A 24,209-nucleotide genomic window follows, 5' to 3' on the forward strand; every position below is an offset into this window, starting at 1 on the left:
ATATATATAGCTATAACTAACCATGCATGATCTTATTCTAAATTTTGAATCAATCGTTCATTTATCGTTTATTTAATATATAATATGATGTCTATTTTTGGACAGGGATCTCAACTTGTAGCTAAATAAAATTAAATTATATAAATAAATATATAATATTCATAACGTGACATTTTATAGCATGCAAGTGTTTGTGGGGCTGATATTCAGCGATGTGCACCTGTGCTTGATATTACGGTAATCTTTCGTTTCCTATGATAATTTCCATACAGATGACTCAAAGTAATAGCCTTCAGAAGTGTTTTTATCGCTATTAGTATATTTCCTGGACTTCACTCACTATTTATATACACCGTTTATAATTTCATATTTTTAACATTTGTGCCATTTCCTCTACTCGTTTGTCTCCACCACTTTTTTATTCTTGCAAATGTATTTCTAATTAATACTTACAAATATTAAACATTCAGAGGTGTAAATATATGTATTAAATAGATTGTTGTTATATGGAAAATTAGGTCACATACTCTTATGACGGGCTAATGTAAGAACCGTAAAGTAATGCTCGATTTGATTAAATGTAGTGATCAGAGGAGGTCGACAGTCATGGACATGCAGATACAGAGTCATGGGGAATTGTCAGTAAAATGGTCAGTAAAGCATTAGCATTCACGCGCGGTTTATGTGTAACTTTCTGTCGCGCAGCTGGCTCAGAATACAGCGAACGAAGCACAAATAGAATTAACAAAGTGCGCCAGTAGATGGCGATATGACAATGACAAACGTATAATATACGCTGGCAGTTTGCATAATGCGCGTGGCAGCATACAGGACAGACATCCAAAAGGCTTCTAGAAAAGTCTAAAAATCTTAGACTTATTTTTTTCGGTTTTTGTCTTTCAAAATTTAAACATAATTATGATTGGATAAAGATAGCAAATTATTGTACATATTTTGTGTGTTATTAATTAATTATTATTTGATCTCAATTGCAGTAAATAAATTAGGTTAATCATGTCTCTTAAATTTACAAAGTTCAATGCTTTTTAAACTGATGCAGTGTTTAATGTAAACTTCCATTTTATACTAATGAATAACAAATATTTCACTGATGATTTATTTTATACTTTTTGGAAAAAAAAGGTGAAATGCTGAATATGTGTGTATATGCAGTAAGTTATTTGTTACTTGGTTATATTGATACATTGTAATGCTTGTAAAGTAACACCAAAGAAAATAGCTGGTGAATAGTGGTAAATACATTTTGCTGCAACAGCAGTCATATTAATAATTGTTACACTTATTCATGTAGTTCTTTAATTCTCTCATTTTACTTATTTCACGTTTTGTTTATTCATACCCATTTCATCACACATCAGTGCTCTGCCTACATTAAATGTAAAACGGTCTTTACCATAAAAAAATGATGATGGAGCCCAGTGAAATATACTTATGGCACAAGCATCAGTACTATTTAATGATAATGAGAGATATTTACCAAACGTTTTGCACATGAAGCAACCCCCCCCCCCCAGCACCCCCTAACCCCAAGCCACAAGCACATGCTATGCACAAAACCTTATCTCCACTCTTCATCTGCTCTTTCTCTTAAAAATTCTGCTATATAAAATTTTCTATATTGTTGGCAGAAAAAAAAACTGTACAAATATACATGAGCTAATTCAAATAAATATGAAATGCATTTTGTCTGGCTTATACATGTTTCTGTCATTTTGTTTTTTCATTGTATTTCTTATTATGTAAAAACAAAAAAAAAATGTTTTTGAAATCCTTGATGCAAGATGAAGCAAGTGTCATATTCATTAGGACATTACATGCTGCAAACTAGCAGTATGAGCAATGCCAATAAATAATAATAATTTCATATTGGTTTCAGATGGAAAAAGAGATGCTCAATTTCTATATCTAAAGTACACACCATAAATAGTGTTTATGTTTGCTTTTTATGTTTGTAGACGGTCTGTCCTTCATTTTTTTTATATCATCTCCAAGTAAGATCTGAATTTTGCTTTCATCCAGGAGCTTCAAAGCCAACCAACACTTACTTCAAACAGCTCTCACCAAGTGCCAATCACGTTTCCAACCAAGGCAAACAGAACAACAGAAAATGCTAATCAGCCAAAGGCCGAGTCTACAAAGTAAATAAAGAAATCACAAACAGATGCTGAGATTTGTAACATGTGGATACATTAAGTAATATGTCATTATTTCAGAAAGGAGGTCCCGCCCATTTTTTTCCATGTGTCAATGTCACCCATCGAAACTTGCAAAAAAATTTGATAAACTTTTACACATTGTTAAAAGAAAAATTTTAAAACCTAGAAGATATTTATTGTGCATTGTGATTTAAATAAATGTATTATAGGAGTGCTTACTGTGCCCTGTAATCCTACATTTTTCTGATATAATTATTTTTAATTACATAACTTCACACTGCGTTTTATTTTTATAATCATAATGAAAAAAAACAGCTGTATATTGGGAATTTCCTTTCAGCTTTTATGGCTGTGGCTAACAGACACAATGTAGATGTAAATCTGTTTGTGCTCCGTCAAAGTGTCTAAATTCAAAGTGTCCACTTCCCGTTCGTGGCTTTGCGTAAACATTCGGCATACATTTTGGAAAGAGGGAAGTTAAATTTGCATCAGATAAATCAGCTGAACACTTTCAGAAAAAGAGTAGCAATGTGTACATTTGCTTGTCAATGGGGCTGTACCCTCAAGGGTAAATGTACATTTTAAAACACAGAAATGCACTATGAGGAGCATTTTTCTACCATTGATGGTACATTAATATTGTTTGTACCTTGGGGATGTTCCTCAGAGTCCATTTCTGTACCTTAAATTAGACTAAAAGGTACCTTTATCTACAGCTAGGATACAATTGGCAGACCCTTGAGGGTACAACTGAAGCAAAGGTACAAGCAAAGGTACAAATTGGCGTAGCAAAGGTACAAATTGGCATAGCAAAGGTACAAATTTGCGTAGCAAAGGTACAAATTGGCATAGCAAAGGTGTAAATTGACGTAGCAAAGGTACAAATTGGCGTGGCAAAGGTACAAATTGGCGTAGCAAACGTACAAAGTGGCGTAGCAAAGGTACAAAGTGGCATAGCAAAGGTACAAATTGGCATAGCAAAGGTACAAAGTGGCATAGCAAAGGTACAAATTGGCATAGCAAAGGTACAAAGTGGCATAGCAAAGGTAAAAATTGCTGTACTCTTTTTTTCTGGCAGTGTAGTAGCTCAGTGTTAATTTCCCAGATTTGCTTAGTTTGACTGAGTCTGAAGAAAATTCGGCCGCTTTTCTTTTGAGTGATGTGGGACTCACAAAAGTTAACCTTTTGCTTTTACAGTAAGTGACTGAGAAAGGTTTCACCTATATTTTCTTATATATTCAATGCATACTTCCATGGATTTCTCTTATGTAAGCACCCATATCTTGTCCTATCTTCATTTGATATGGAAAAACATAACCTCGCTTTGATGTAATCACTTCACATTTTGTTTTAAATCTGCAGCTATTCCCCGGGTGAGAAAAGAGTCAGACAACAGAATGGATTGTTCTGTTTTCACTGACAATGGCATAATCGGGTTATAATTATGGAATGTTTATATTTTACTATTCTGACACAAACTAAACCACAAACTGCTCCTGTTATGATTGGTGTAAAATTCTTGAATTTTGTTTGGTTACTTGTGGCTAAGTTTTGGGATGGGTATACCTTATAGGGGATAATGTCGTCATGTTGTGCCCATAGAAATGAATGGAGAGTCCCCACAAAGATACACCTAATGTGTGTGTGTGTGTGTGTGTGTGGGGGGGGGGGGGTGGCTGACAGGGGACTCAGTTTTATACAAATCTGACAGCAATCAAAAAACTTAAAATGTCAAAAGTCTTGCATTGCTTATGGTTAAGGTCCAGGCTGGGTGGGGGTTACAGTTGTTATTGTAGGGCATGGGTCTCCAACTCCGGTCCTGGAGAGCTACCGTCCAGTAGGTTTTCTATCCTACCCGGCTTCTGATGAGCCACACCTGTTCTCAGGTAAATACCAGGAACAAGTGTGGCTCATCAGAAACCAAGTGGGACAGAAAACCTACTGGATAGTAGCTCTCCAGGACCGGAGTTGGAGACCCCTGTTGTAGGGATTAGGGTTATTCCCATAGAAATTGATGGATCGTCCTTACAAAAGACATGATTGCAAACATGTGTGTGTGTGTGTGTGTGTGTGTGTGTGTCCCCAAAGTGTAGTAAAACCTTTCCATACTTTTGGGGACATCTTTTGAGGTCCCCATTTGAATAACCTCAGTTTTATAAAAAATCTGTGAATGCAATCAAAAAAGTAAAAATGCCAAAAGTATTGTATTTGGGTTGGTTACTTATGGTTAAGGTTAGGGGTGGGTAGGGATTAAGGGTGTCGTGACTGGGATTAGGGTTTTTCCCATAGAAATGAATGGACGGTCCCCATTTAGATAGGAGGACCAACTTGTGTGTGTGTATGTGTATGTATGCGTGTGTGCGTATACCTACATATAAAATGACCGAAAGGGAATGTAGCCTAAATATACAATAATATTTTGGATTTCTTTGTACTTAAGTACAAGATGCTCCCTTAGTTGAAAATCGTTCCTCTACCGGCTGCCATTTCGGAACTGATTTCACGCATAAAAAAAGTGTTTTGAAGGTTTCTGGTTTCCTTTGGTTCGTCTCAATTTAAACATTTGAAGGTGTTGACAATATAGGAAAAATATAGACGCCGGTTTCCTGTCTGAACAAGTGAGGTTCAACATGACAAATGTCAAGCCTTGGTCGCCTTCGAGCGCCACGTGGTCAGAATTGTTAACACACTCTTAGCTGCGCATCATTTTTGCTGCACCGGCTGTTTTCTGCTTTGTTTTTTTTTCTTTTTATTCAAGGAGACTGAAAGAGCGAGATTGTTATCTGGTCAAAAAGCACTTGTGAAATATGGTTATGAGTATAGGAGAAGAAAAGGCAGCATGTCAGGCAAAGGGAGATCGGGGAGCAATATTCTGTTGTGACGCTCTGTGTGCAAACGCTGCGGTTTACGGGCACGGGCGTGTGTTGTAATGCTTACCGTTGCGCAATAACACCTTAATCACCTTAGCAAAACGGGGGCATTCTTGAAACTGCAATTAATTGATGAAAAGGTGTGTGTTTTATGTATGAAACAATATATCGCAATTTTGTTTTGGCCCCAGGCATTACAGTGAGCTATGCGTAACACAAGTCTCAGTTTTAAGCAGCAATGATTTCTACAATGTTCATTCCACGTGGCAACTTAATTTTGACCGTCACAAAGCAAGGCACTGTAATTTTTTTTTTTATCGTGCGGAGATTTATGCGTAGCCTACATCTAAACTTAAATGAACAATCGCATATTATACAATGTATATCATACCTGTGTTACCATGACAACTGTTCACCGCAGCTTGTTGATAGAACACAGGGGAATGAGGATCAAGTGAGTCAGTGTGCTTCATAAAGGTCCATCGATATTTCTGTGGCACGTGCACCGGAGTAATTAGTTGCTTATGGTTCTGCACTCAGAGGCGTACAGACAGGACCGGCAGGGCAGGCAACGGCCTGGGGCCCCAAGCTGGGAAGCCCCCCAGGACGGCTGATTACATAGTGCATTGCAATGACAAATATGCTTTATTTGCGTTTTCTGTTTTTCACAGTAAAATGAAAATAAAGGAGTTGTGTTTATTAAATTCCCTTTGTTATTATTAATTTAGACTTCATGCTAAAATAATGGTCATAATTTTAACCATGCTTGGGGGGAGGGGTTAGGAGGCCCCATGGAGTTTTATGCCTCGGGCCCCCAGTGTCCCTAGAAATACCTCAATGTGTATCTATACTTTTCCACTCTTTAAAAGCAGCTTCAGCCAGGCCAACGGGAAGCCCAGACTTAGCACAGGAGCAGAGAAGAACCTCACACCTCTGGGGTCAAGCACCACACAGCCTTATGACAATAATGTATAAATATGCAGTATTTAATCCCACTGGAAATATCATGTTGAGGGCTTACGCAATGAGAATCTTCAAAATTCTAGATTTTTTTTTTTCACGTGCAGAACCGAATCCAAGTTTGCGGTACATGGCAACATAGCAAAGAAGAGCAGACTGTCTTTTCTATTGCTGTTTTAAATTAGAGACATATTGCATGACATCATCTGCTATCGCAGGTCTCCGCTTGACACTAGTCTTTGCTCTCCGTGGCATTTAAAGTTGATTCCGTGACATAAACTACGGTGGAAAGGACAAAAAAAAACACCACAATGTTCGGAATATTTCATAAACAATAGCAGAAAAGAAAAAAAAAACGTAATTATAGTCTAAGAATAGAGTTTATCAAGAACATGCTCCCTGTTTCTAGAATTTAGATAATTAGATAGCTTCAGTCCAATATAACATCATTTTCACAACAGGGTAAAATGTTGTTAAAATTCAGAGGTAGTAATTCAGGTGCAGACCGTGTTTGTTTTTTGGTTATACTTTAACCAATCGTGCCGTTTCGGTTTTGCCAGGTTTCCTGTTAAATGTTTATTTGCACGTTTGCTTGTCGTAAAACATGCATGAAATTCTTGTGGCAACACAGCATTGTTTGTTGCCGATAGCAATTATGGAATAGAAAATAACTGCCCAGTTTCCTGCAATTATCATTTCAGAAGAACCATTGTTGTCACTTTCTGTATAAATAACACACATAAATAAGACACATTCAAACTTAAATAACAATGTGACTAAGTCATTTCCATTGTAGACACGTGCTCATTTAAGTTGTTACAGAATTAAAAACCATTTCATATTGTTAAAATATTGTCCCGGCTCTACAATTCTTGGATGATGGGGTGATTGTTGACTTAAATTGCTAGAGGGGATACTAGGAAAGTCTTAAGCGCAAAACAGTTAATAAAATGCATAGATTATAGCAAACAAATAATTTTAAAAATCTTATTTAACTGTAACTGTTTTTGGGAAATCTTTAATACTTGTTAATTTTCAACAGCTTTTTTTATTATTTTTTTTAAAAAGATGCGATGTATTATATATAAGGGCACAGCTCTCGGAGACTTGGCAGGGATGAGTATTTTGAAGATGGATGGATGGATGAATGGATGGATACATTCAATTGTAGATTCCTACCATTATGTTTTATGCCTGAGTGATTTCTGGCTATCAGGTAAATAATGAAAATCCTTTACAAAATGTCTTAGTGAAACCATACTGCTATCTTTCTAAGTTAATTTCTGTGCAACTTATGTCTTATACTGCTTGGTGATTTAAATTAGTATACTGTATGTTCACTTTTAGATTAAAAGTTTTATAATGCAACGTAGGTGTTTTGTTATGCAAAATACTGTTACATATGGGCGCAACATTAACATTTTGCTCTTTTGCAAGCTAGATGGAGTGTTGATCTGTTGTTTGCCACATGAAAATATATGATTGCTCAACACAGGTACAGCCTGGAAACTTTCAAATGCCACTTTTGCAACTATTTTCAGTTTGTTCAACTAACATCCTGTTAATCGCCCAAATTGTGCAGAAAACATGAGCTGTTGTTCTGTGGGGGCAATATTTGCAGAGATCAACGCATACAACTGAACCGTATTTGTCATTGCTGAGTGCGCCGTAAGATCAGCTTTTTCTCATGGATCCGAAGCGCCAGTCCTGTTAAAATCCTTTATCATCCGTGAAGATGAAGGCGACGTCGTCCCTTCGTAATGAATCGTTTACAGCCGTGAGCCGCCAAGAATAAAATCGGCGGAAATAATAAGACATGATATATGTGTGGAGAGGCCTTGGCTTTTATTGCAACAACTCAGCTATAATCTATTTAGTCTTCAAACCAAAACAAATTTGGTCTTTTATAGTGTCATTGCTGTAAATTATGGGCATTCTATCTATAATGAGGCAGAGCAGGGAGATTTTGGTTCCCAAGGCAGGGTGAGGGGTGTTACCACAAGTAAGTGATAGAGTGTGGGAAACTGCTGAATTGGGACACTACTTTTCAGCTATGTTAGCCTATGTGTGCTTAAATCATATCCTGGTATTGCATTCATTTCTCTTTCATTACCATGGTGAATCACTTCCTCTCAGTTTTGGGTGCCTTTTTTTTTTAAAAAAAGAAAACCCACCCGTTACCAGTTTGTAAGCAAACTGTTTAATTAAAATCAATACTTTCTGTCTGGCTGGAACAAAGCGAGGCTACTCTCGGTAGGGATTTACAGTAAGTGCGAGGCGCCCTGGAGATGCACCGTGGCCTCAAATACAGGAAGGACGTCAGTTCGTTTTGTGGGAAATGTGCACCCCCATCTGCAAGGGTTAATCGCAAATGTGCTTTGTTGTGGTTTTCAAGCATGCAAGAGGCACCCGGGGGCTCACCTGTGAAATGCTCTCCAGGTATCGATCCTTTAATGTTGGGCTATCTAACGACTCACACATATGCCGGCCCTTTCCCTAACAAATCAGATAAACACAAATAAATTGGTTATGTTAGTTGATTAAGTGCAATCAAACCAGACAAATCAAGGCTTGTTTTTGGTCACTGTTAAATAACTAACATCTGTTCCCGCTTACTTTCCGCTTTGGTGACCAGATTGAATGCTTTTAAGATGCTGTCTTATGATACAATAAAATAAAATCCCCAGGACATAAGCCAGGCAAAACATTTTTAATTCCAGTCTTGTTGTCACCTCAATACAGAGTTGAATTAAAAAAAAAAAAAATTACGTCTGCTTCTCAATTCCCTTGTTCAGTTTCTGTTCAGGCCACAGAATTAGAGACAGGTTTTGTATTAAGCAGTTTGTGGTCTGAAGCTCTCGCTAAGCACTGAGAAGAATTGAGATGTTTCATGTCCACATTGTTTCGTGCAGGAGCACAGATCAGACAAGCGTGCCAGAGCCAAAATACGCCTTGAACACCAGGGACAGTGCGTTGAAATTTTTACTAAAATTTCAACGCAGTCAAATAAATAGTTTGTGAAATACCTATTTCTGATGCGGCAGGTGTGTTTCTTATGTCAGGCTGGGTTTTCTATGACTTCCTGGCTGACTGGAAACCATGTGACTGGCACCATGTGACTTCACTGTTCCAAGAGACAGCCCTCAGATGAAGAAGAAAAAAAGAATGAAAGATGAACACATTTAGCTAACAGCCCCCTGAAACATAACCTTAGCCCCCTCTTTAAGCAGTAATTCTCCCTGGACCAAAAGCAAAAGTGCTCATTTGCAGACCATATATCCTTCCTTGTGATATGTGATTTTTAACCTTTAGAACTTGTGACTGAACTGTACAAGCGCAAATATAAAAAACTATCCGTAGTAGCTGCATCTTCTCATGTTACTAAATGCGAAACAAACATCCCTCCCTTATTCACTGCCCAAACAGTCTCCACTCCAGTTAATTTTGAATCTTCAAAGCCCTAAAGTAAAGAGGCCATGTGCATTTAAATCTTAAATTACTCCTCTCGCCCCTTCATGAGATGCCAAATGTTTATTTGTTTCGGATTAGTTTAATTATCACTCTCTTTGTAACTGTCAGAAAACATGGCAATGTTTGAGTTAAAAAAAAACATTGCAAAGTCCACTGGATTCAAAGAAAACGAATAGGGGAGAGATTTAATATTATGTTTCAACACGTACTGTCACTTTTGAAATAAGTGGCCTGAAAATAATTCCCACAGTAACAAATCTTCCTACATTTCTGTTTCCTCCTTGATGTATAAGTCTGGTGATTATTTTCTCAAAATTTGGTGACATGCCAGCGTAGTATCTGATATGTCTTCCTACCGAAGACACGTAAATGCAAAATATAATCATTTAACAGATACGGGTAGATCGAAGATGTTTAACGAAATTCAGTCATATATATGGAGGAGTATTTTTTTTATGAAAAACACTTTTTGGATCTTCTCCAATTTTTAACACGTTAGCGCCAAGAAATAAATGCAAAAATGCGTTTTCTTGTATTTTCCAGATATTTAAATGCAATGTAAATTTAAGCTTCTGCCAAACGAGCACATTTCAGAATATTCAATGAGTCAGAAAAAAAATCCTTGGGTCTGTCATTTCCCATTCCAGCATTCTGGAGGCAGACTCACAAAAAATAATACTGAAATGTATATTAATAAAATTACAGTATATACATATGAAATTCCTGTTGGGAGTCAGTGTCCTCATGTTTTTTTATTTTACTGTATTATTTTTTCTTCTGCATGTGGAAAGCATCTGTGTGTTTTTTCTTCCGTCATCAGAAAATTAGATCCCTTATCCTGCAATCGGAGCGTGTTTTACATCAGACTTCCAGGCATAGCAAGTCTGCTATGGTTCAGTGTCTTCTCCTCCTTTTCAAAGAGGAAATACGTTTGTATTCACAAATTAGGATGAAAATCTATGAGGTGCAAAACATGAAGCCCACTCATCGCTCCTCATCCGGGGACCCACTGACAGAAACTCAGGACAGTGACATGGTGAAATTCCGGGTGAGAGCGCCATTTTGTTCCTGAGAAACTATGAAGGTCAGAATATCTTCTACTTTGGCCCCCAAATAATTCAGGGGTATTAGATGCTGAATGCATTTAGCAAAGGAGAATTTGAAAATTTCTAATTGCTTTTGACAGAAATATAGATGGTCGAGTTGACGTCAAAACTCCAACTGCTCTTCATCATTTCAACATTAAAACAGCCTGTCTTGTTATACTGATAAATGTTTAATGGTCACTTATATTCAAAGACTCTGATGGGTTTTCTAATGTAGTATCTAGTATATTGAGGGAAATTAAATATGCACTCTGATACCAATAATGACATTTCTCTGAAAGGTATGGATACACCAGAAGATTTCTTTGTATCTGTTAGCTGGCTGTTTGTACTCAACTTATGTTACCAAACCAGCTAATACTAAACTATCCTCTTCGTTCAGTATAATTGGAAAATCCAAATCTGCCATCGCCCAATGCCTTACAGTAACAATATCATGCAGGAAATTGCCAGGTGCAGAGGTGGAAATTTCAGGTCCAGACCAGGATTTTGTTTCAACCAGCCAGTGGAACATCAAGTGTAACAGTCACTGTGTCCTCAACTGGGTGGTTGAAATGAAATCCTGGTCTGGATTTTTACTCTCTGGGCCTTAAATGTCCACCTCTGGTCAGGTACTAAGGAAGCAGCCCCATTTTCTGTGGTGTTTGTAGCTCAGCATATAAGCTGACTTTAGTCTGAAATGTTTACAGTGAAACCCTCATCTTGGCAGCATCAGTTATTACATTTTTTATAAAGTGTTTTTATCATCTAGAAATTTGAGGGCTGCTGACAGTGTATGATAGTGTGGTTGAGCCTAATTATGACCGTGGCTCCAGAGAGCGATGTTTTCACCCTGTTACTCCTGCTGCTTGGGAAACTATCAGAATCGGAAACACTGAATTATATCTTCACTCACGTTCTCACTGGCTGGAATCTTCATACACTAGCGGCCAGAACTGTGGAAACACCTAGCATTTTTGGCATTACGCTTTAATTACTACATGCGTACTGTCTGTAATGTTTGTAAACAATCAAAGAGGGTTACAGATATCATGCCGTCGGACGATTAAATAAGTAACTGGAGCAGCAGTTGAGTAAAGTTCTGCCATCTCTAAAGGTTGGAGGTGTTTCCATAATTTTGACCTCTAGTGTATTATTGCATATTTTGTAAGTATCCAGCGACTGAAAGCTGGGTGCTATGGTTGCATGAAAACAAACTCAGAAAATACCTCACATCCAGGAAAGATCTGCGTATAGATACTTAGTCACTTCAGTCAATTTTCCTGTTTACAGTGTCAAAAAAAGTAACAGTGTCACACCATCCACAAAGCCACAGTGCGTTTTCCTTCATGGGTTTCATGCATTTATCTTGCAGACACCTTAAGCATTTACCACAAACATACCGAGTAGAGGTAAATTTTCCATATGAAGAATCTGGCTATTAATTCTGAACCATAAACTCTAACTTCCACAATGAAAATTAAACAAGTCTCAGCTCAACTGAAGAGATATTTCATTTTTCCTGCCGATTCATGAGACTTTGATGACCCTACTGATAAAACACCTGCACACGACTATTTACTGGTCATGATTTTTTGGTTATTGTAGAGCATTCCGCGTATTATTATCAATACAGAACTTTTTAGGAAGGTTTCTTGAAACCAACAGCTGCATAAAATCAGGTCTCGTTGAGGCCGATAATTTCATCCTGAATGATACCATGAAAAATTTAAACCCGAGGGAGACAATGAATAAAATGATAATTAACAATGTAATGTTAATAGTAATATTTGAAAAAATATTGTGCAATTAAAAAAGCTTTCGTGCCCCATTCAGCAAACTGCTGCATTTTATATGCGGTAAAATCAGTCTAATCCTCAAACACTTCAAAAAGTTCTGCTCCATCTGAATAAATAGTTTTTGAGGGGCTGATTTCCACAGCTGTACACATGTGGCCGGTCGATTTCCCATTTTAACTTCCATATGGTTCGCCATCCTCTTTCCATCACAGACGTCACTTCTGAGTTTCACACTGCGACCCGTCGCTAGGCTCCACATTCTTCTCCAAGCGTTACGTCACGCCAATTCCAAAATCCGTCATGCCTAACCCCACCAGAAAAACTGTAAAGGGTGTGTGTGTATATTTTTAATTTGAGGCCCACAAAGATACACAAAGACCCACTTAGGTTACTCTGTTTAGACCAACTGACAATCTGCACATACTTAATTTGTTTCTTGATGTCTTTTACACACTCTGCCACCTTACAGACTTGTTTATGTGCGGGTGATTTTGATTAATGAATCTATATGCTTTGAAGTATTTTATTCTTATTCGCGATTAAAAATCTGGTCACAGATGAACGGGGAGAACTAAATTCTGACTGAAGAACATGTCAAGGATCGTTTGCTGTTTTTTTAAAAAAAAAAACTCTAATTAAGCTCTATTAAGACAAAAGTGAGACATTTACTGAGAAACAGGAATCATGACCCCATGAACAGGGCAGATCTAACAACCCAGACTGACTGACCATAACACAGGGTGTGTGTCTCAAACAGTTAGGACGTTGTGATCAGATGGTTGTTGGTTCAAATCCCGTGGTCAGCAGAATGATTTCACCATTGGGTCCTTCAGCAAGACCCTTAACCCCCAGCTAAAAAAATAATGTAACTGTAAACACAATGGTCCTAACCCACAAAAAAAAATCCATCATAATACACAGAACCCATTTGTTCTATCCAAGGCCATAACTTAGTTTTGAGCATTGGGGAGGATTGAGGTCTCCACCCATTTAAGGGGATCCAGAGGGTTGTATTGGATGATTTTGATTATTGAGGGGTAACCCACCACCCCCCCCCCCCCCCCCACACACACACACACACCATTTACATCCATGTTTCTGCCCGAACCCAACAGCACATGTATGCAGGAACCAAAAATCTGGCCTGGTAGCCTCATCCCCTACATCCAATAGTCTGGATTAAATTACCACTCTCTTCTCCTGAACCATGTCAAGGACGCGCTATGGATCACCCAGGCAGTGAATCGTCACACTATCGTCTGCAGAAATTGGTCAGGATTGAGACACGCCTAAAACACAGCTCACTCGGAAGCGAACCTCGAATGAACAATGGCAATAAACACATTTGTTGTTTGATATGTTGTGGTTTGAACTAGGACATTCAACAAGATAAACTTTCCACTTGTCATATTGGAAATTATGTTTCAAAACCAACAAGTTTGACATTTAATTTAAACGTAAAACCGTAAAGCATTTTAACCCAGAGCGTACGTTTGCGTGTATCTCATTTTCCCGCCACTTATTTTGGCTATAGGGTCGCGGTACCTTTAAAAATATGATGCATTTAGTTTTATATGAGCTCCAACAGAATTAAGGATTTACAAGATTGTTAATAAAACACATTTATCGACTTACCCTTGAAAGGGGTGGCATTTGATTGCGTTATAAACGTTTATAAGCAACATTCTTCCACTGTAGTACATCTAAGACAACATCAAATTAATTACCCTGCAAAGAAAATGCATTCTGCAAATTGCAAAAGGGCATATACGTCGAAATAATTAGATACAATGTCATGCAGAAATAGGAGGATTAGAATCCTTTACTTAAACACGAAATGGAATATGCTGCCCCAAACTACAGTAAAACAAATCAAAAGCTTAGAGATATAGTTTGTTAATTAATAGTAGCTAAGGGCGTTTGTTACTGTGCATTCTTATGTTACAAAAGGAGGTTTTTTCTAAGAAGTTCGAAGCGGGCATTACGCCTGCCTGCGATACTTAGAGAATAACCTACATTGCCAAAAATAGTCTGTCAGTTTCCTTCGCCGTGCGGCACTGCACGATGAGCTCGAACACTGAAATCTGGTGCTTCTCTGAGCACTGATGTAACTGAAGATTCTGTTTTCCCTGTCTGATTACAAGTGCGGCTCTCTGAAGTGTGTTTTTATATTTGTGCTACTATTGAACAAAGAGAGAACAGCTAGTATAACGGCTCGTGTACTGCAGCTAACATAAAGCGTGGACGTTTCGTCTCCGGTTTTTCTGTCTGTTTCTGGTAGACCGGTGTAGGAGAGTACTATTCATTTTTTTTAACTACACATTCAATAAAGTAATAAGTGTAAATACCAGGTCCCAGGGGAGACACTGCACTCATGCGAGCACGAGCTCGCGCGTGACTGCGACAGCAGCGCGTCTCGAGCGGAAAGCGAGCGAGGCGCGAGCTGAAAGTCGGCCAGACAAAATCAGAGAGGATGGGCCCGAAATATTTTATTAAAACGCTAATACAGTTTAGATTTATAGATGTTTCCTTAGCATGCCTAAGCATTTCCATTAAATATGTATACTTCTGTGCTTGTAAACGCTGAATATTAATGAAACATCAAAGAGAAGACTGAGAGCAAACAGCGACTCCGGAATATTTATTCCAGACATACAGATGCTGAATTATAAAGTGTTTGGCGGTTTAGAGGCTCGTGCACTATGATGAATACAGATATGGAGGTGCGGTGGGGGGCATGCAGAGCCTTGGTCAATTATCCGCATCGTTATTGACATTCAGACCGGGGGCGCTGTTTGTTCCTCAGCAAAGACATCGGGGAAATGGCTGATTAGTGTCACCTGCCATAGACAGCTTCAAGTGGTCCTACTCCAAACCTCAGACACACTCTGTCATGAAAGTATCACTAAGAAATGATACTGAGTAAAGCAGATCGCTGTGCCCCCCTCCCCCCAGACCAAACAGAATATATTTTATGAAATGCCATGCAATTTGAGCTGTTGTTTTCCAGTACACAGACATTTGCTTTCTTGACTCTATTGCTCAATCATCTGCTTGGAGGAATCGGATAATTATTTTCTACCTGGCAAAGGGTACTGAGATGCAAGTAGCCCAGTGCCATAATGGATCAGGCATTGGGGTGCTGAGCCAGTGATTGGGGGTTCAGATCCCATCCGGCATATAATTTCTCGATGGTCTGTAATTTGTACAATCATTTCTTAATGAAGTCTAGGGGGTAGCTGTGACTCAGTTAAGTAGGATGATGTGCCTGTGATCAGAAGGTTGTCTGTTTGAATCCCAAACTCATAGGAGTGATTCAACAGTTTTACTGCTGAGCAAGGGCGTCGACTCCCAGGAACTGGTGATACTTTCTCAAAACTGTATGTCTCTGTGTCTAAAAGTGTCCTCTAAAGAAATGCAACACAATGTCTCGCCGCCGTTATTTTCCGGAACACACACTGCGAAGCGTTTTTCAGCAGCTCGCCCGTGGAAGATGCCAAGATGCAGCATTAAAGCCATTTTTATGCTCTGAGTGAAAGACAGCTACAATACACTGGCAGCCCTTCCAGATCACCCCCTGCGTATTGCAGCCCAACATGGGATAAGCTGATATAGACGGCAGACAGACGAATGGATGAATTCAGCTGAATTGGTAAATAATGATGTATTTTTTTCCAAATATGAGTAGCCCCACTCCAATTATTAGTGACTAATTTCCGTCAGATGCCTGTAAAGATAATTCCATCCTTAACAAGTGATATTTGTCAGACACATTGAGCAGAAATGATCTCGGGCTGTCTACGTTGTGCTGATGTGGACTAGATATGATCGGGCCTGGTTCTCAAACTAATTTTAGGAATTTGAGTTTTTTTATCTTTTCCCCCGCAACGTATCGCCCCCGCACCTCCAGCACAAATACACCAGCAAGCTATCTGTCTGCACATAAAATTGCGCATTTACCTTCCATAAATTTAGTTTAATTTTACATATTGTTTTTTAGGATGTTCTGTTGTTGCACTTTGTATTTCGCGTTGGTTTGTCTGCATTATGTGCGCTGCTCTTGCACCTTGTCTTGTTTGCTTGTGTGAACTTTGCATGCTTTGCAGTTGTATGCGTCAGAATTTCCCCCTGGGTTCAACAAAGTCCATCTCATCTAATCTTATTTGATTTCTTACAATAAGCATTCAATGAAAATGAATGGGTTGTGCCCAGTCTCCAGTCTTTGACCAGAGTAGATCTTTCCATAGCTCTAAACATCAGAAAAAGAAGAATTGCAACCCCCCCCCCGTACATGTAGATGACACAGCGGTGCCTTTATGAGGCTACAGAGCCAAATATTTGGTGTAAAAGTGCACAATCGCTGAGTGGGGACTTGGAAGTGAGGAGCCGTTATGGGACTGAGCCGTAACACCGTTCACTAAAGCACCTTTTCACTGGAGGTCATTTCCTTACAAAGTTACGGCTAAAAGTGGCTTTGAATTGAACTTAAACCTTTAACTTTCCATCCAAAACCTAAGAGGCTCCTGACCCGCCACCTCCCCAGACGGATTTTTTTTTTTTTTTATTTGTGTGTGTGTGTTTTTTTTTTTTGACCAAAGCGCGGTCGGCTCTCGCTTCTGCCTCGGCGTGGCGCGGGGCATCACGGCGGCAGCAGAGACGGCGGCCGCTAGCCGAGAGGAGAGGCTTAGGGAGTCGGCGAGCAGGAGCTCTGCGAGGCAGCGATGGGGTAAACAGCGTGTGGTGAAAAGAAGAACGAGAAGAGAGAGAGAGAGAGAGAAAAAAAAAAACAACTGCAGATAAACTACAGTTTCCACTGCGCTACGCGCTGCACCTTATAAACGCGGAACGCCGATTCAGTCTAGTGCATCTTAAAATAGCAGCGTGCCCGACCGCAGAGGCTAGAGGCAGAAAGGGAGAGATGATGTTTTTTATGAATGTTTTTGTGTGGAGGGAACGAGGATCGAATGGCTTGGCTCTACATCAAAGGCCACACTCGCTGTCTGTGCATTAACGAGGCCTTTTGTATCCTGCCCTGCAGATTACAGTGGGTCTCGCCTTCGCTGTCAGCGTTCCGGTTCCGGTAGGGAAGGTGGTCAAGCCCCCCAGTCCGGGCTTAAGGGTCCCACCCACACCTGAGGCCCATGGCCCCCTATTCTACTGGTTCTGAAGGGGCACCAGGCTTGCACGTGTCAGCCGGTTCACGGCATATTTACGCTATGCGTTCGTGAGCCACGGGGGGCTAATGGAATAGCCCGTACGTTTCCCTCCCCCTCCATACACACACAGTTATTTTAGCTGCCTGGAAACAACAGAAACCACCTTCTCCTTTTAAGAGAAAGTGAAAGATTTGGGAAGCTCCAGAGAACAAAAAAAAAGCAACCGTTATAAAGCATTTTCTGCGTATCACTCTCTGCGTTTGAAAGGCCAGGAGACGGTTACATCAGTGCTTTCATCCCTGTAAAGTCTATGCTTTCGCGCTGCACACTCACAACGTCAAACACTTTACTCTCAAAGTCGCTGAAGTCTTGATACATCGTATGGGATAATATACATTATGTGAGGTTCACCAAACAACTACTTGTGGATTTTAATGTAGGATCATGTTATCCAAACATGAAGTAATCTTCCCTTAAGACACTGACAAGTGCAATAAATTATCCATTTAAAAATAAATAGAGAAGCAATGGCGTATAGGAATTTATAATGACTTGGCAAAATCTCTCCATGAGGATATATGTTTTAGGGGAGATTTCTCTGAAGGTTAGCCCTGATGTAGCCTGAGACAACTAGTTTTCTGTTACAGAAAAACAGGCAATAAAACATACACAAATGGTTTGAATTAAGAGCTATTCCCTCAGATGTGGGCTAACCTCAATGAAAGCATATGATTTAATTAGTTTTTTTACTTTAAAGCACCGAAGTTTATTTAGAAAGTGGAGTATGTAATTTTTAAGCACTGCAATTTATCCGACAAAAGAGAATGATGTGTCGGATAAATTATTCCAATAAATAAAATGGATAAGAAAAGTGGGCGAAGTGATTTTTAAAATGGGATACGACTCCTTTTTATTACTTTTCAACTGGGAATTATACCATATGTTATAATCACTATATTTGTTGAAACTCTTCTTCTAACTGATTTTCAGCGGTCATAAAAATAAAAAAATATTTCAATATTTCCCATACCTACAATACCAGTGGCATTCTATCTTTTCTTCAGATTTAAAAATCTTAAGTTAAAACTCCTGAAATATCACAAGACTACAGACAACACTTATAAGACAAAACCTATATACAAACATATATTATATTATAATACAACACTTATATATTCTATCATAAGACAACACTTATATACATAAATACAACACTTTCACAATGAGGTTATTTCCCAAGTATGAACCATTTTATCATTATAGAAACTTAAAGAATTGATTGTTTTATTCAATACAGGTGAAATGTCATCATTTTTCACCACTTGGTTTACAGAGCAGGATTTTAAATTTCCTTCAGGTTTATGCTGTTGGTGTGAGCGTAAGGTTTGCAGTGGTGCAGTCTGCTAACAGATCCATGTGACAAGAAGACCGGAAAACGGATAAACGGATTGGGGATGTCGGATTGGGAATCATGGGTGCAAGGAATGAGGATGGCGAATTTTCACACTCAGAACTCACACGCTCTGTCACTCTGTACACACAAAAAAAACGAAAAAATAGTGGCTCATATCACTGGTATTACTCACAGGTTGGTGGGGATGGGGGCGGGGGGTCATCACCTGGCTTTGTCCCACTACAGGAATATCAATAAGTGAATGATTTAAAATTGTACCCCCTTGTTACCTTTTATAAAATCTGTCTGTATGCATGTAAATTAATCAGTGGCATTTGGATTATAAAGTAGACATGGTAAGTGTATATGTACATTTTTCATTGGTACTTAGGATTATATATACAGTAAAGTACATACAGGTATATGTAAGTTTTAAATCGCAAAAGTCCTTGGCACAGTTTAACCAAAAAATGTACCCGTGGCAATAAGACGTCATAGCAAATGCCAGATAATAATGATGCTTAAATGAGTGATTCAAACTCAAAGTAGGCTGTAATTCTATTTTCCTTGCTTTTTTTTTGAAAATGTGGATCAAATTAGTGTGTGGAGATTGATGGGGGGAAAATATGTTTCGTCAAATTCAGCATTATTTAGATTCCTCTAAGGAGACACGTCTAACAGAAATAGCGCTAATGATGTTCAAATCTCTGTCTGAGACGTACCACCATCGGCAGCTGTCGATACTTCTTTCCTTGTTTTCATGCTTCCTGTCCCAAAGGCTCACTGACGTCTGACGTCATGTCTGTAAAAAGGAAACAGATAAGAGCGGGAGTACATAAGGCTGCTTCAACGAATGAGTCATGTGAGTCAAAGCAGGCGAGGCGAGGGGAGTCACAGAGCCACAGGTCAAATTAAGGCGCCCAGGACTCGCTCTTAGGAGAGCACAGGTACGCCGGCCATGAAATAGCGAGAAGCAGATTGACTGCTACTCACACCCAAGCGCCCGGGCATTTCGTGGGATGCAGGAGAGCAGCTAGTGGAGTGAGAAAATCAGTCCTATAAAAACAGCTGTTTATGTTTAATCAACGCAAATAAACAAGAAGTTTAAACAACTCATTTATAATTTAGATTTGCATATATTAATCTGCTCATTTTAATCTTTTTATTAATATGCATGGGTAGAATTGTATAAATATGCAGCCTTATGCAAATAGCAGGCATATTTTGTTCATGGTTTTCATTCACGTCGAGGTCTTGAGGCGACAAGTCAGTGCATATAAGACAACCTAATGGCACGCGCTCACTGATTAGGCCGCTATATATTAAGATTCCTAACCATGGCGCCAAATTGCTGAGTCTTAAGAATTAAACGGGTTGTTTTCCTCCCCGTCATCTCAGCACATATAATAAGCTTTATACGGGGCCCTGTATAACGTGAACGGTCGTAAGACGGAACGGTTATAAATAATTTGGTAAATATATCTAGATGGACTGGGTTATTGCAAAACCCGGACGATTCCACTCTATCTCCGTGTGTGTGTGGAGATGGAAAACATTTACACATAAACACACGTCATTATTATTTTTATATTGTGTAATATTTCTGTACTTTACACACGTAAGACCAAAGAAAATGAAAACACGTGACTGGGGAATGAGGGCAAAACATTTAGTCAGCCTGAAGGCTTCCGAACCGTTTTTCCTTTCGGTATTTATGCTTTAATCATATATCATTTATGTTAGATTAAAAAAAAAAACTATTTTACAGTTACTGTTTTACAGTATATCCAGCTGAAATTTCCTCACATCTCAAGCAGATGAAGAAGCTATAGAAATGTGGTTGAAAATATTTAGGAAGTGATGTTGAACGTTTTCTGTTTCACTTCGTTTAGAAAACTTTTCGTTGGGATTAAAACTTTTCGTAGTATGTCGAAGGGGCGCCTGGATGGACGTGGAGCGCCCCCCTAAGCAGCAGTGTCTCTTTAAGAGCGGAAACCTGTACGGAGACAGTCGTGCGGCGCGACCCCCCCCAACAATCATCGAGGCTGTCAATCACCGGGCGGAGCTCTTTGATGTCGGAGCCCCAGCCTTGTGCTCGGCTCAAATGCGCTATTTGTCGCCGCTTGGGCTGCATTGCTTTCAGCGTACGGGGCCACTTCGTACCATAACAACTTTTGTTTTGTTTCATTCATTCGCCCCGTTTTGGGCGCTTCAACCCGAGGAGGGGGAAATCCACACGAGAAGTTGGACAGCTTCTGTTGTTTCTGTGTTTTTTCCTTTTAATTTTTAAGTAAAATTTGCTTTTTTTTTCTCCCCCTTTTTTGTTTGTGCCTCAGCAAACATGCCTCAACTCAATGGTGGCGGAGGGGATGATCTTGGGGCAAACGATGAGATGATCCCGTTCAAGCATGAAGGAGAGCAGGATGAGAAGATTCAAGAAAACGCTTTCACCGAAAGGGATTTAGCGGATCTTAAGTCGTCTCTGGTGAATGAATCGGAGATAAATCAGAGTCCAAACGTTACTGCTCCAGGGGTGAGAACTTTTTTCCTCTTTGCTGATTCGAGGTTTTAGAAGCTGTAGTGTGACTTCGCCGTCACTTTGCTGTGGTTTGGTGATATATTGTTTTTGTCGTTATTGCGGTTATTTGCAGGCGGTCAGACGGGGACAGCAAGGGTATCAGAGAGTCTATTCGGACAAGCACAGAGATGCCCTGGACGAAGGTGAGCAAACGGCTGGCCGCCGGTGTGTAGAAATCGCCTTACGTGTTTAACATCATAGCACAAGGGGAAAAAATATATCGTTGACAATACATATTAGTACGTAAATCATTAAAAAGATGTAGCCTATTTATAAAAAAAACACTGGTAAGTTTGTAAAAGAGAGGAATAAACATCGCGGTTTGCCCGAGGCCAGGTGAGTTGTGAAAGCGCATCTATTAAATGTGTGGGACATTTTAAACTTTAGAATCTTTCCCACGGACTAAAAATTGTCCAAAGTTGTTTGTAGCGAACGATAAGTGACCGTTTACAACCGGCATCGTTACTTTATTAAAGAAAAAATGCAAATCCAGGAGTTAAAACTTGTGTGTGATAACTTTGTGTTGCATTTCGGCGCTGTTGGAAAACACGCCGCTGGCGACCACAAATAACAGAGCAAAGACAACAACTGCCGATGTGGTGTGCTAAGTAAACAAATAATAATAATGAAAAAAAGTAAAGGTGATGGGGGTGGTGGTAAAGTGGTCGCGGTGGAAGTGTTTGTTTAGAGCAGCAAAGTATTGGATGTAGCACTGGTTAGGTCTGTGCTTTTTTTTCCGTTGTGTTATGGCCAAATCGTTTTAGGACAGCTTTTTGATTCAGCCGATGTTCTCTGTTTTTTAAGTGTCAAAACACCAAGATGGAGGATTGTACAAGGCACCTGCATACTCTGGATACCCATTTCTGATGCTGCCTGATGCCTACCTCCCCAACGGCTCCATGTCTCCATCTGTAAGTCCACATTTCTGTCAGATCGACCCGCAGCTAGTCTCCAGTCACAAACGCTACATATTTATTAATCATCCTGCAATCTACATTCGGTCTGTTGACTTTGAAAGTCCGTAGAAGAGGCTGATGCCACGTAAGTGATTCAGGAAAAATAATTTTGAGAAGCCCTACGGTCTGCAGTTAACTAAAGTTTTGTCTGAATAGTTGCAGAAAGATTATGTTTATATGCCACTTGTGAGAAGAGTTCTGTGCAGTTGAACTACAGTACTGTCCAAAAACGTGCCACTAACATTTTTTATTTTTTTTTTTACAAGTGTTGCCGAAGGGTAAATTATATTAGGCCAGTGCTAATTATGGTTCACAGATTAATAATCACTTTGAAAAGGTTATTACTTATTAAATTTGTTATCCTCTAAAGAATCAGAGTTGGAATCATTTTTAATGATTCAAAGGGTGCCTTCCTTCCCTGGTGTGTTAGGTATAAAAATGTATTTGCTGAATTTACATGTTACTGTGACATTTGAAATTTCTAGAACGTTCTAAGCGGAACCCTGGGGGGGTCGTCTCACTGACAGGCCGTCGTTTGACCCTTGAAGGCCGTAATGCAGGATTCAGAGGGGTTTGCATAGAGTGCGCGATAAAACTTTGATTTGTATTATCTATTTATTTACGTCAAATCCTTATCTTAGACGTTTTCATATGTCTTGTGCACTTAGGGTATTTGGTGTATGGTTTATGGTATTTGGTGCATTCTGTAGGTGTATACAGGCATTTTCGCATTTGACACGGATGCCATGTTGATGCTGTGTGTCCGTCTGTGAATTATTTATCATTGTGGCCATCTTATTGTGCTGTGGGGCCGGCTGTCAAGGCAGAGTTTATAAGCCGAATTGTGACATTTCGGTTTGTGCCCCGAAGATAGGCCCGATGGCGCGTATCTGGTGTCGTGTTTGATATTGGATGAGCGAGCATGACACCTGTGAAGGCCTCATTTTGTGTGTGTGTGGGGGGGGGGTCCTTGGGGGGATCCTTCAGTCTGAGTGCTGTTCCCTTTGCATGTTCCGTGCGATTGGCACCTGTGGCTGATCAGCTGCCTCCAGCCACTCGTGATGATTCTTTTAAGCTGTGATGGTTCTGTTACTGTGCATTTCTTTTAATTTCTGTTGCCATAGCGCCGCTCTCCTTGGGATGGCAGGATGCCTGTGAGCCCCTCGTCATCCATTGTGCCTGTCTGGTGTTTTTTGTTTGTTTTTTTTTTTGTTGTTTGTTTTTTAAAATTCGCTGGCCACTTGTAACCCAGGTTGATATATATTTATTTATTTAACCAGCATTTATCAGAAAATTGCTTTATTTTGGTAGCATATGGTAAGGCACTCGATAGGGGGAATAGAGGAATTATTTTTCCAGTTTTGTAGTAATAAGTGCGATGGTATCATTTTCTGCTGGGATTGTTGCGCACCTGGCAAGATCCCTTTACAATTAAGTAAATTGCAAACATACGAATTTTATTATTTTATTACTCTGAACAGTAATTCAAATGAAAGAACCCCAGGGGTGTCGCCGCTTCCCCCGAGGGTGGGGATGGATGTGCTTTTCCATGCTCCGCAATGCTTTGGCCCTCGAGATACGGAACGGAATTCAGATTTTCCAGCAATAGAGGGGGGGGGGGCGATATGGGAAGATGGGGAGGAGACTGATGGAATTGTCATTGTTTTAGGGAGTGAAAAATGTAGTCTCCGAAGTATGTGTGTGTTTAAGGGGGGTGAGGGGGTTAACTCCCAGGATTACTGGAAGACAACGTTTCATTCTGAA

The 24,209-nt window shown here is 39.5% G+C and overlaps 1 protein-coding gene across 8 annotated transcripts in view; it reads left to right on the forward strand.

Moving 5' to 3' along the window:
* Window positions 1-19,711: 19,711 nt before the first annotated feature.
* tcf7 (transcription factor 7) overlaps window positions 19,712-24,209 on the forward strand; it is a 37,718-nt gene continuing 33,220 nt past the window's right edge. For all 8 annotated transcript variants that reach the window (XM_072706576.1, XM_023803577.2, XM_072706579.1 and 5 more), the window contains exons 1-4: window positions 19,712-19,858; window positions 21,248-21,444; window positions 21,563-21,632; window positions 22,294-22,400. In XM_072706576.1, the coding sequence (XP_072562677.1) occupies window positions 21,253-21,444; window positions 21,563-21,632; window positions 22,294-22,400 (369 nt within the window). In that variant the 5' untranslated portion in view covers window positions 19,712-19,858; window positions 21,248-21,252. The remainder of the gene's footprint in view (window positions 19,859-21,247; window positions 21,445-21,562; window positions 21,633-22,293; window positions 22,401-24,209) is intronic.

This window comes from Paramormyrops kingsleyae, chromosome 24, assembly GCF_048594095.1.
Source record: "Paramormyrops kingsleyae isolate MSU_618 chromosome 24, PKINGS_0.4, whole genome shotgun sequence".
In the NCBI taxonomy this organism is placed as follows: domain Eukaryota; kingdom Metazoa; phylum Chordata; class Actinopteri; order Osteoglossiformes; family Mormyridae; genus Paramormyrops; species Paramormyrops kingsleyae.